This window comes from Alexandromys fortis, unplaced genomic scaffold, assembly GCF_014885135.2.
Source record: "Alexandromys fortis isolate MF-2015 unplaced genomic scaffold, M_Fortis_MF-2015_v1.1 scaffold_22, whole genome shotgun sequence".
NCBI classification, from domain to species: Eukaryota; Metazoa; Chordata; class Mammalia; order Rodentia; family Cricetidae; genus Alexandromys; species Alexandromys fortis.
In genome coordinates, this window is record NW_026067900.1 from 7513859 (window position 1) to 7527877 (window position 14019).

The 14019-nt window shown below is 41.0% G+C and overlaps 1 protein-coding gene across 2 annotated transcripts in view; it reads right to left on the minus strand.

Moving 5' to 3' along the window:
- Positions 1-14019, minus strand: part of Unc13c (unc-13 homolog C) — a 427364-nt gene that overhangs the window by 260731 nt on the left and 152614 nt on the right. For both annotated transcript variants that reach the window (XM_050125822.1, XM_050125813.1), the window contains 2 exons: positions 3175-3402; positions 804-945 (listed from right to left, as the gene is read on the minus strand). In XM_050125822.1, the coding sequence (XP_049981779.1) occupies positions 804-945; positions 3175-3402 (370 nt within the window). The remainder of the gene's footprint in view (positions 1-803; positions 946-3174; positions 3403-14019) is intronic.

Sequence of the window (14019 nt, forward strand, 5' to 3'; positions counted from 1 at the left end):
TTAGCGATTTGCCTGCCCCTCCCTCTGAAAAGAGACACCATCTAAACCTCATCACTCATTCCATAGTTACACAATCCCAAAGGATTCTCTAAACCAATTTCTGAACACTTTCGCATTGGTCCATATTCAAGCAAGTAACAACAAAACCCCACACCTCACTTGTTAAACACTTAAACAGATCCAAGATGGCTTACTTAGCAGGTAAAGGGAATGCTATAGATTTAGGCTCCTTAGTGCCTTTGTACCAGATAATAATTAAAATTTTCCCACCCCTAAAAGAATTACAGAAAGGAAAGAATCTTGGGCAGAAAAACAATTTCTTGCTGTTAGGTGTAAGATGCTGGAATTGATAAATAAATGTCCTCTTAGAGAGTGAAAAGTCATGAAGTTATCACCAGCCATTTTTTTCTGGAGTGGTCTACTCTCATACCAGGATGGATGGGCCAAGTGGTGCCCAAATATCTCTCCTGTCCTTGGTCACAAATCTTCAGAGCTAGTGCAATGCTTGTCCAACTCATGGCTTCCTCGCTCTGAGGAGTCACATCCCAAGCCACAGACTACACAGTAGACCACATCCAACCTCCCTCCAGTGCTGCTCCTACTGTGGACCTTTGTGTGCACACCTTCATGCATTTCACAAGAGTAAACAAAACACTTTTTCCCCCACTGCAGGTTTCCCTGAGCTCCGCCTAATGTTTACAGGACTCAAACACGATGCTGGCTTCTTTAGCCTTCACGAGCCTGTCTTGAGGTCATTCTCAAACATCCTTTGTCCCTGTGACAGCTTGAGAGTGCGTACTTACAAGTAAAACCGCTCATCCCACACGGGATTCAAGTTTCCAAAGATGGTTTTCGTTCTTCTTTTGTTTTTGCCAACTTGAACTGTCACGTAAGGGTCACTGGATCCGGTTTTGTCTTTTGCCTGCAAGCCTTGTGCAGAAACCACTGAAATGAATCAGAAATAACTGACAATGCTTCCAGAAACAAAACAGTTAGGGAAAATTTTCTGTCAATTTGTCCTGGGTTTGCAGATCCATCTTGACCACTCTCATGCTTGCAACCCACAAGCCACCATAAACATCTATAACAGAACATGCATATTGACTGGACTGTCTTCCCTTGTCCTTTCTCCTGTTGAGCACTGACCACTGTGTGTGCCTACCACTTTCCCTTTGTCCATCTGTTGATGGATATTAGATGCTGGGAACTGTGCTGCAGGTAGCACAAAGTAAGGCTATTTCCTTAAGATTGTGGTTTGATTTCTTTGGGGCATATACTCCATAGTGGGGCTATTGGAGAATGCGGTAATTCCATCTTGAGTTTTTATAGGACTCTTGTTGTTCCGCACAATAGTAGTATTAATTTATATCCATCCCCCTCTCCACTGTCCAGGGCTCCTTTTCCTCCACATTCTGACCCACACTTATTTTTTGCATGTTTGGATGATAAACATTCTAATGTGTGAGGAAGTAGCTCACTGTGGAGGTCTGGACTTCCCTGATAATCAGTGGTATTGAACATTCTTTTCATGTACTGTTAGCTTGGTATAAATCTCATCTTGATAAATGTTGACTCAAGTCTTTGGTTAAGTTATTAAATAGAAACTCATAACTAAACACTGTCACTTCCCACAGCAAGCATGATCTTTGAAGACATTGTGTTAAGTAAAAGGACCTGATACAAAATGATGTCATTTCTAAAGCAAGACTACAACCACAGCACCATGTGCAAAAGCTGTTAAGGTCTGAGAGAAAGATAACACAGTGTGTGTGTGTGTGTGTATACCAAATTTATGATTTGCTAGGAGGAACTTATTTCAAGAGGCATGTCACATATCAACTCAACTACAGCAAATGCCATGCACCACATCCTTGAAACACAGAATGGGTGGCACAAGGGCACAAGCTTTCAGGACAAAGTGATGATGATACCACATACTTTGTGAATTTAACCACTCTGAACTCTATTCATATTTCAAAACACCATGCTGTATAGAAACATAGATTTATAGCTGTAAATTTTTAAAAAATTAGCCTGTTGATAGGGCACTATTTAGATAGGTGGGGAAAACTAAACTGAATGCTGGAAGAAAGGGGGCAGAGTCAGGAGAAGCCATGTAGCCCTGCTGAAGACAGACATGGGAACTTTACATGGACGAATAGAAATGGGTTAAATTAATATGTAGGAGTTAGCCAATAAGAAACTAGAGATAATGGGCCAAGTAGTGATTTAAATAATATTATTTCTGTGTTATTATTTCAGGGCTGAGAAACCAGGAACCAACAAGTGGCCTCCTCAAACAAGGTTACATGAACCATATGCAAAAATGTTGTTTAGCAAAACACAAATTTATGTGATTTTAAAATTTAATGTCTTTGGTATGAGGATAGATTAGTGTAATCTAATGAAGAAAGTTATCTTTATTTTATTATATAACAAAATGAAAGTTTGCTCTATGCTATTTATTATTATATAACAAATTATATATATAATATAACAAATTATTTGTTATTATATATTTTGTTTTTATATAACAAAATGAAAGATTGCTCTATGTTTCTGGTTTGGCTTGTTTTACATATATGGGTGTTTTCCAGCATGTATATATGTATGTATGTATGTCACATTGTGCAGTGCTCATAGAGGTGAGAAATGGCATCAGATCCTCTGGAACTCAGGTGCCCTGCAAGAGCCTCAAGTGCTCATAAGCACCAACCCATCTCTCCAGTAAAAATGTGTGTGTTACTATCATGCAAAGGACCAACTTTAGAGTTTAATCTAAAGAACTTAAACCATCAATGGTCTTTACTTTAGGATCAGGTGGATGAGTGTGTAGTTAGCTATTGAAATGATTCTCCTTAAAGAAGCTCAATAAAACTGACCCTCAGTGAGGAGATCATCGACCCCACTGGCATTATTCAGTAGGAGGCAATTGAAAAGCTCATTTTTGAAATCTTTAGGGTATTGATGAGTAAAGTAGGAGAATACAGACTGAAATTATTCTAATTATCCTTTATATATTTGAGAAAATTGAAGTAACTCTAGATTTATGAACATTGACAAGATTAAAAAAACTTATTAGTTTACCTGTAATTTTATTTTTTACTAATGGTAATTCCTGAGACACATAAACAGCCTCGATAAGAAATAAAACACATAAGAGATGTATTCTACCTGTAATGGTTATTTTTGCTGACCATTTAGAGGTCCCATCCAGCACGCTCTGCTTGGCAGCTTTGGTGTGCTGCGCAAAATCCTCCTTGGAGATCTGGAACATTTCCTGAATGACTTCAAACACCTCGGGCCTATTTCGTTCCCTTATCTTCATTCGTTCCTTCATGGCTGTGATGATGGTCAGGGTCTTGTCCTCGGCACCATGCTTCGAGCTCTTCTCCGCTGCTCCTGCAATAGAAAACCAGAGGCTGTGTGGCCGTACAGAAGTCACTCTGTGACGGTTCAAAAGGAGAGAGAGGCACGAGTATCCGAGATGTAGTTTTCAGGAGCTGGGACAGATATTCCGTTAAAGAGCAGGAGAATGAGTCACTGCACTGAGAACAATTAGTGCTCATTAGTGCTCTTGGCAACTGAGTGAACTTCTGTCCCCCATCCAGCGACAATACTGGGATAAATAACGAGTTCTATAAGTGATTGCATTTAAAGAAATTCAAAATAACACGAAGGATGCATGAAATCAGTCAGGTGTGTCACATAACACATGTGCGTATTCAATGACTCTAAATGAAACAAAACTAGATTGGATGTAAGGCGTACATTTCCCTGGGAAACCAATAAGCCAGAGCTCGTCCAGTTTATTCTGCCTGATTGAATCCACTTTCTGGGTATTCTGTGCTTCCCAAGTGCCTCTGGCCATGGAGCATTCCCCACACACCATGTCTATGGCCCACAGCTTCTGCATACACCACAAGTATCCTCACTGCTGCATGTGGCCTCCTGGGATGTGAATATGTACATGTGTGTATATGCCTGTGCCATGGCACACATGGAGATGTCAGAGTCAGGTCCTGGGGATTGAACTTGCACTGACAGTGTTGGTGGAAGAGCACCTTTATCTGCTTTGCCGTCTGAGTCACCAGCCCTCAAAACGTCTTTAACTGAGAAGATTAAAAGAGAATGCATCCCTCTTTAAAGACCTTTCGAAATACCCTTACTCATCTGTTACAGCATGCCCTCGAACAGCTGCATATCTGTAAATTATGTGCCATTAAGTAATTAAGCATGTTTGTAATTTACCAGTAACAGCTTGACTACATAGTGTATAATTCTTACTTAGTAAAATATAGTTAGGTTGGTCGGGGCGGCTGCACTAACAGGCATATTTGGCTTCTAGTATTGAAATGTTCCTTAAGTGTCTGAGATGGGCAGAAAACACCTACAGGTTTCAAGGTGCCTGGAGAAATTTGCCTAGTGAGTTACACTAAGACTTCCAAAGGGATAGGAGCAGCTTGAAGATGCTCATTTCCCACCCTCATACCCCAAAGGTTAAGGTCATGGCTACTGGTTAGTCCAGAGCCTCTGGGAAAGAACGCTCCAGTCCTGTGATGTGAAGGGCCCTAGACTTAAGCTTCTAACACAGCAAATGCTCACAGAGGCAGCAACTGCCAGATTCAAAGCTAAGATGCCAAGAGAGTTCTTGTCCCAAGGTGTCAAATCTCTGACAATTAACTTTGAAATCTCTCGCACCTCTTTCTTTGATGCTCTCGTTGTGTTTCTGCATGAGTATGTGCGGAACAGTCAGAGCCGGGAACTGAGACTGCCAATTTGGGGAGGGAAGGCTGACAGACACTTATGTTTAAGCCCCTTATCTGTCATTTCCAGAGAAGATATGTAGCTTAGAGATTTTTCAGTGTTTACATTTTGTTTCTGAAGAGCTTCCATCAGAGTTTCAGACACGAATTCCTAATTAATTTGGCAGCTGATCCACAAGCCCTTCCCATGGCTCTGTTGTTCATCAGACCCACGTCTTAATTTTCCAATCAGACTGTTTTCTTTAAATTGCTGCGATTTGTCACAAGTTTCCAGTCCCTTGGGCTTGTTCTGATTATTTCAAAGTAATCAGTGATAACCGCAGATAAGCATTTATGCAAGTCTTTCAAAGTCCTCAGGTCGCTCCCAAAGCAGTGATCATCGGCAGTAGCTGAGATCAGAGGAAACGCACCACTGCAAAGTCACCAGTGAGGTGCTGCCCAGATGTAGCCTTCACGGCCCCCTTTCAGACCACTCACGGGGCAATGCGGTCACATACAATACAGCAGGTAGAGAAGTCAGCTTAGACAGAGGCGAGAGTCCTCCAGTCAATGAGAGTTCAACTTGATACAAGAGGGCATGCAAGAAAACGCGCTCCTTTCTTCATAATTTTACAGGACTATCAACCAGAGCCTCTCATTTTCTTCATTTTTTAAAATCTACTACTATTTGAATGATGCAAGTTTTGATGTGAAATTCATAACTTTCTATTTCACAAATTAGTATTTTTTCCAAATAAGCATGTCTACCTGCCTCTCTCTCCCCCATCTCTTTTTCTCACCATTTCTTTCACTCCAGCACTGTTCATGTATGTATTCTTGTGTGCTTATATATTTATTTATATTTATACACATATATAAAACTTCAACATTCTAGGTTCCCAGCAACAGGCGTCCTAAACAGGTCTGTGCTTTTCAGGACTCTCACCTCAGTACACTGTCTTCTACTCTCAGAACACAGTTTTAGTTTCTCCTTAGCTGAGAACACAGTCCTCTAACATCTACCAATCATGTTGTCTGTCCTTCACTACAGAAAACAAAGGCGACAAGCCCCATCTGTAACATATTCACCTTCGTATGATTAGCACTGTCACCTGGTAACCACTCAACCACCCCTTGTGTGTTTGCCACTTACATGTGACCCACTTACCTGTGTGGATGTCTGCATCCCTATCTGGTAGGGCAAATGCTCTCTTAGAGGTGTAGCCTAGCATCCAGCACATGGTATAGACAATAGCGTGTGCTTACTAGATACAGAAGCCACACACATTCTTGAAGGAATTAAAGGTACAAAGACAATTATAATTACAATTCATAAATCACCCTCTTCTAGCAGACTATGAAAATGGGCCCTAATACTGGAGGGAGTGCTTCCCTCCATGCAAAATAATTGAAGGGCTGAAGAATACAGTTACGAAGTGCAAACACCTGGCCCTTGGCTTCCAGCTAGGAATTCACAGAAAACAAGGACTGTGTGCCTGTCATCAGAAAGTCGAGCCTGCCAAACCTGAACTTAAGGACCTACACAGCGTATCAGACAGGCGGCTTGCGTCTCTCTTGCATAAAGGCTTGCATCTAACTACACACAGAAGCAATGGCTTAAGATCACTTGGCAATAAAGTACAAGGGGATGTAGTTAGCAATGTTTGGGGTAAAGGGAACAACCCGGGGTAAGTCCCCACCTGCCAGTTACTAGCGGATGTGTTCTGAATGCTTGTGCCCCACAAATGCCAGCACTGAGGCCTAACCACCAATGTGGCAGTGTCAGGCAGGATGTAGAGGGGGCGATGGTTTCAGGATAATAGGAAAGTGCTGAGGGCCAAGCCCTGATGAATGGGACTTAGTGCCCTTATAGAAGAGGGCAAGGGAGTCCCTTTCCCCTTATCCTTGTGGAGCACAGAAAATCAGGAACTGGCAGTGGGACAAATGTTGGAGGTGACTGGGGGCTGATTCAGTGAGAAGTGAAGTTCTGATATCCAGCATCATCTAGATTATGGTGATTTGCTTCCAAATGGACCAGGACAGTGGCATGGCATGTTGCACTTGAATTCTCCTCCCTTTCCATCTTCTCCCCTCTCCTCCTCTCCCCTCTCTTGTCTCCCCCTACTCTTTTCCTCCCTTCTTTTCCTCTTCCCTCCCTCTCTTTTCCCCTTCCTCCCTCCCTCCTTTCCTTTCCTCCTCCTTCCTTCCATTTCTTTTTAGACAGGGTCTTATTTCCCAGGCTGACCTTGAATTTGCTATGTAGCCGATGATGCTCCTGAACTCTGATCCTCCTATCTTTGCATCCTGGATGCTGGTGAGCACATCATGCCATGCTTGGTTTTATGAACCACAAGGTACTGTGCCTTTGGACTTTGATTATTGCTAAGCAAGCATTCTACCAACTGATCTTCACCCCAACCCTCACAGTTACTTCTTCACCCTAACCCTTAGTTGTCTCATCCATAAGCAAAAGGGAACAATGGTAGGATCTCTTTTAAGGAGGTTAGGTGAGGATTAAGCAAGTAGGTAGAGTAATAAATAATGAGAGTTATCATCATCTAATGATGATTAAATGTAGGATTTTAGAAAGTCAAACAGGTAGAGATCAGAGCCATCTATCAAAGCATTTTATCCTTACAAGGAATTTCAGGACTTTGAGCTCCATAATGACTGTGAAGCACCCATGAACAGTACCGTATCAAGTACCATCCAAGGGCTACTGTTTCCGTTGCTGTTAGCCAGTTGGGGTCAATACAGAGCTTAGAAACAAATGGCGCTAAAGTCCAAAGACACTGGGAAAATTTGTTTGTTTGATAGTGTTTAGACACACAGAAGCCCTTACATGCACTTGAGGTTAGCAGACTAGGTAGCAATGGGTTAACACCGGAGGAAAGTGCATAGAGTATCGGGACTGAGGCGTGTGAGCACTGCTTTTGCTCTCTGCGTTTTCTAGCATAGAAACGTGTCTTTCCCTGTGACATCATGTGGGTGGTCCTCTTTGGATGCCTGTTTTCTTTCCAGGGAATCCTGTAGGTGGGCACAGAGTTGACATCTTCCCACCCTTCCTATCAGCTGCTTTACATCTGAGATAACCCCAGCCCTCCTTCTTTCACTTGCCTTCAGTCTCTTGGTGGAACAGACCTGTGACTCCCCCAGAGCCCACCTCCTCCTCGTAGACTCAAAGCTTTGTAACCCACGGTTCTTGCAAACAAAGGCCTGGATAACTGGAGGAGCTGTGATGTGATGGAGCATCTCTCCCATCCCTGTAGGTGGCTCCGTGAGGAAGATGGGGACATGTGGGTTGGGGGCCCTCTCCCCCGAGGAACAGTCACCTCTTGCAGAAGTAATTTGACTGTGAGTGGATCTGCCTCCAAAACCAAGCCAAACCACAAGTTCCCCTGCAGTGCTGGCTCTTCCTGTTCAGACCCCACTGCAGCAGTCAAGTATCCTTATCAGCAAATGCAATCTTATGAGTTTGAGAAACGTGTTCACTAAAAAAATAAAAAATCGGGATGAACTACTGTATCTCATGGGTAATTTTTTGAAATTTCTCGATTAGTCTAGAGTAACAAATTATCTTAATCATTTAAATCAATAATTTTAAAATGCTCTCAATTTTCAAATATGTCAAAGAATACTTAAGGGAGAGATTGAAGAAGTAAAGATGCATTTTATTTTTTTAAAAAAATCATATATAGTTTCTTTACATCCTACTCAGAAATTAAAGAAACTAGAACAACACATGAAATACTTTAAACACGGATTTCTTTCTGCTTAGTTTCTCCCTTAAATAACCTCTGACACCCAGGAAGTTAGCTGTGCACACAGTTCACACTGCTGTTGGAAGCTGCCTGGAGTCCTGCTGCTCCTATGATGTCTCCCTGTGGGATCTAAACGTGCCCCCAGGCTATCATCTCTGACCTTGTTCCCTTGTGTCGTGCTGTAATGAGATGGACAGGTTTTTCATTATTTTGCCTAAGCACAGATAAAAAAACAAGGTCACTAGGCAAAGCACCAGAACTCTGATGAGGGGCCACTGTTTCTTCAGGAAGTAGAATTATCACTCCACTCTAGCCTGCAGTTCTTCAAGATGTTGTGGGAGGCTTGGGTCTGTTTTTATTTATAGGTTCTTTTAAAACCACTATATAATGGGCTAGATATCATTATGAGTTTGAGGTTTAGCGTGTGTGTGTGTGTGTGTGTGTGTGTGTGTGTGTGTGTGTGTGTGTATTGTGAACATGTGAATGCAGGTACCCACAGAGGCCAGAAGAGGGCGTCAGCTCTCCTGGAGCTGGAGTTATGGGCAGTTAGGAGCCACTCTGTGTAGGTATTAGGAACCAGGTTCAGATCTTATGCAAGAGCAGTGAGTGTTCTTAACCACCAGCTCTCTCATCAGCACTTGATATCTTTAAACTAAGGGTGTTTATGTGGCTCGCTCCCCTCATCTCTGCCATCTTCATTTGCCTCATCTCTGCTTGTAGCCTCCCTCTTACAGACTCCTTTCCTTGTTTATGTTTCCTTTGCCCCACCCCGTTCTTCCTCATTACTTATCACTATCCTCTCTTGGTCTGCTTTCTTGATTTTTGGCTTTACTCTCACACCCAACTGTTTACATGTATACTTCAGAGGCTAGGATCTGCATAGGGGGGCGGAGGTGGCTCTCATATTTTTCTAGTCCCTGCTGCTCCACTTTTGTTGTTGATTCCATACATACAGCACAGTCTGTTCTGATGTTCAGACATCATCAACTAAACTCAGAAAACAGAACCCCGGGGAGTCTTAGGAATGCTCTCCATGTTCTTCTCCATAAAGTCAAGTGCTTTGGAATAATGGGCTCTACAAAAGACATGAAGAACCTGTCCTCCAGCTAGGGCCCATGGCGACCACATGCTCCTTGTTCACAAGGAACTGGCAGCTGCTACCTTCACCGTGAAAGGGCTAAAGAACGCACACAAGCCCTGAGCTCCGTGCACAGCCCAGCTCAGCGATGCAGCTGCTGGATGAGACCGAAGGGCAGTAATTCTCCTTACATTCCAGTTCTGTCCACCACAAATGTAGCCACTATTTCTGGAACAGCACTGAAGGCTAACCGGGAAGTGTAGCCAGCTGGGCCTATTGCCCACTTAATCTTTGTGATGTCTGGCTAGGTCTGGGGTGGAGGCTAGACGAATGTGAAAACGTTGTAAACCAGAAAATGAAAGTTTGTGAGATTTATTGATTTTTTTTTTCTTCAGGGAAACAGACTTTCCATCTAAAGTTTTTCTCAATGTTGCCACCTCTTCTCTTTTCCAAAACTTTTTTCTAGATCCTAGGACAAATTCAGCAACATACAAATCTGCAAGGATACTTCTATGTGTCTTAATCTTGACACAGCATGGTGACCGTGCCATGGACATGACTATGCTTCTGTTGACTTTTCCTTTCCTGCTTTAAGAGAGGTGGGTAAGCTATTTATTTTGTGGGGGAAGTGAAAATTATGAATCCTAGATAATTTTCTTATAAACTATTCATAAATGCTGCTCATCAATTAGCATTTGAAGGCTTAACGATTATCTAACTGTTTCAAATCACCTTTTATTACAAAAGGCTTGAAGTTTTATGTCCATCCATCCAAGCGCCAATCAGACAAGCTTCAACAAATTGTCAAGGTGTCCACGTACATACACATACATACTCTCTTTCTCTGTGTCTCTGTGTCTCTGTGTCTCTGTGTCTCTGTGTCTCTGTGTCTCTGTGTCTCTGTTCTCTCTCTCTCTCTCTCTCTCTCTCTCTCTCTCTCTCTCTCTCTCTCTCTCTCTCATTCAGTTCTTGACAGAACGCTGGACTCTCTGAACTCAGTAGTCCACAGGGCTCTTCAATCTACTCATCTAGTGTCTCCAACTATGTATGGTTGTACAGAAAGATGATCAGTCATTTCAGGCTACTTAAAAGTTTATGTGTATGAGTGTTTGGCCTATATGTTTATATGTATGCCATATATGGTGCCCACAGGGGTCAGAGGGTATCAGGTACCTGGCACTGTTGTTATAGATGACTATGCGACACGATGTGGATGCTGGAACTCAAACCTGCGTCCTCTACAAGAACAGTCACCATTTAATATCACCAAGCCATCCCTCTAGTATCCCCTTCTTCTGCCCAACTGCTTCTCACAGTCATTTTTGTGCCTTTATCAATTGTTTATCCCACATTTACTAAGCATATCTTACATGTGTGTTAAGTTATAGAGAAGTAAATATTATTTACTTTCTTCCAAGACTAAATTCCCTACCCAAGGGGGATGCTCAATATATTCAACTTATCTGATGGTCTCAAAATATCGTGGCTGCAAAGGTTGGTAATGGAATCACGGAAGGAGAGAATCAATATCCAATTTGCAAACAACAGAAATAGCCAGGTCTTATTAATGCTGTGAATTTAAAGGGGCTTGTATTAGGATACAGAAGTGTGGCATAGCATAAGTCAGGGAGACAGAGGACATACCTCACAAGACCTGCTTGCTGAACACTTACAACAGACTCTCTAATCTTATCTGATATTTGGACTTCTGAAGAATGAGTATGGGCTAAACACATCTTTTGTGGGACTCTGGGGCTACTTAGTTTAGAATCCAGCATTATGTACAGATTTTTATTGCTTTTATATTTGCATCTTTTCTACATTGTGAGGACAATCAAAGAAAATATTTTAAACCAGGCAGAATGGCTCACACCTGCAATCTTGGCCCTTGAGAGGCAAATACCAACACAAACACTGACTTCTTGGTTGAAACAACAAAGAGACTTTTCTTAAGAGACTTTGGAGGGAGAATTTCAATTCTCTTGTTAGTTCTTATAGCAAACTTTGATACTAAACACATATATTTGCAGAACTTCATTATGACCAGTATAAAAATGTTGATTTTATGGAAATATTAGACAAGGTTACTAAGGAAGGGATGCCCACATCTACCTGATCATTATATGATATTTTTGATTCTTCTAACTTTTCTAGTTTACATGTAAGTTCATGTTTTTTTAAAATAGACATAAAGGGCCTTGCAATTCCAGGCTACAGCCCACTCCATCACAGAAGGGAAGTCACAGTACCTTCAGTCAAGAGCAGAGAAAAATGAATACACTTAAGCATGGCTCCCACCTTACTTGAAAATGTTCAATTAAATTTCTCTACTCTTACACAGTTCCTGGTTCCCTGCCTAGGGAATGGTACTGCCTGTTATGGGCTGGCCTCTCCCACATTAGTTGCTCCCAAAAGTATGCACATGATGGACAGATTTAATTACGAGCTTGACACAGCCTAGGATGCCCTGGGAAGAGAGTCTCAATGATGACTTATTTGTGTTAGGTTGGCCTTGGGTATGTCTATGGGGTATTGTCTTAATTAATATAAGTTCATCTTAATGAATAACTTCAGTGACAATTTTAATTATGTTATTTACTCAATATCAATAAGATAAATATCAATAATAAATACTGATTTAAAAATAGAAACAGAACATGGAAATTTTTCTAGAGTTTAATGAATGGAGCAATCTCTACTCTGAGAGACAAAAAAAAATCCCATTTTCTTTTTTGGCGTGATCCAAACTACTTTATTTTTTCTCTAATAAATTCAAGACATTTATTGTTAGATGGCAATACTTTCTATTTTCTGATATTGACTTTTCCTTTTCTGTTTTAAGGGAGGTGGGGGAAGTGAAAATTATGAATCCTCAATAATTTTCTTATAAACTATTTATAAATGCTGCTCATTAATTAACATTTCAAGGCTTAAAGATTATCTATTAATTAAACTTCTCTTAAAGCAGAAAAGGAAAAGACATTTCTGATATTCTTATTTATCAAAATGTCTGTTTATAATTCATTTTTAAACATGGTGATTAAATTTTAAAGATTTTATTCTTAATTTTATGTGTATGTTTCTGTGTGTGTGTGTGTGTGTGTGTGCATATGGAGGTCAGAAGAGGTGGTGGATCTCTTGGAGCTGGAGTTACAGATGGTTGTGAGCCACCCAGTGAGGATGCTGGAGTCAAACTCAGATCCTCTGGAAAAGGGAGAACATTTTCTTAACTGCTAAATCATCTTTCTGATGTGGGAGTCCCCTCTGTATGCTGTGAATACCATTGGTTAATAAAGAAACTGCCTTGGCCTGTTGATAGGGCAGAACTTAGATAGTGGGGTAAACTAAACTGAATGCTGGGAGAAAGGAGACAGAGTCAGAGAGAAGCCATGGAGCCCCACCAAAGACAGTCAGACAGAACTTTAGCCAGTAAGCCACAACCATGTGGTGATACACAGATTAATATAAATGGGTTAAATTAATATGTAAGAGTTAGTTAATAAGAAGCTAGAGCTAATGGGCCAAGCAGTGATTTAAATAATTTAATTTCTGTATGGTTATTTCAGGGCTGAGCAGCCAGGAGAGAAACAAGTGGCCTCCCTCTAACAACATCTCTCCATTTCCAATATTAAATTTTAATTGAATAATAATGTTTTATAATTAAATTAAATGAATAATATTGAAACATTCCCTCTTTTAAGAGATCATTTCTAGTCTTTTTTTCAAAGAAGGAGTTGTGCTTGGCAATACACACCTATAACCCCAGCACATAAGATACAGAGGCAGGATAATAAAAAATCCAAGGTCATCCTCAGCTACATAGTGACTTCCAAGCCAGCCTTGGTTGCATGAGATTCTGCCTCAAAGTTTATTTTACAAGTGAGTGAGAAAAGAAAAGTTTTGTTACAAGTGTTACAAGTGAATTGTTTATCCTTAACATTGCTTTATTCTGATCGGATTGTGTTGGGGAAAGAATAAGAGGAAGCTCCATGTTCTTTACTGACTGCAGCTAGCCAGCTGCCACCAAAGCTCTTATCAGCCTGACACTTTCTTCTGCTTCATTCAATTCCAGACATTCCAAGAATCTTAACCCAACTGTATTCATATAAAAAAAAACAAGTAAAAGGAACAGACAGTATGTTGCCATGAAAAGGCATTGTATTACAAACCAATACTCACACATAAATAGATTTCTTTGATAAAATTTGTCAAAGAAAATCCCCAAATAACATTCAGGGGTACAGAGCCCACTTATACACAGTCAAGAGTACAGAGGACAGATATTTCTGGATCTGCTGTCTGATAAATAAGTTTTTAGCAACAAAAAATTTAAGCTAAATAGTAATAAAAATCATAGTGAGTTGTGTCTATTCAGAAGTATCAAAGGATAAAGAGCCTATCAACTTATGGCCTAGAGTATACCTAGAGACAGCAT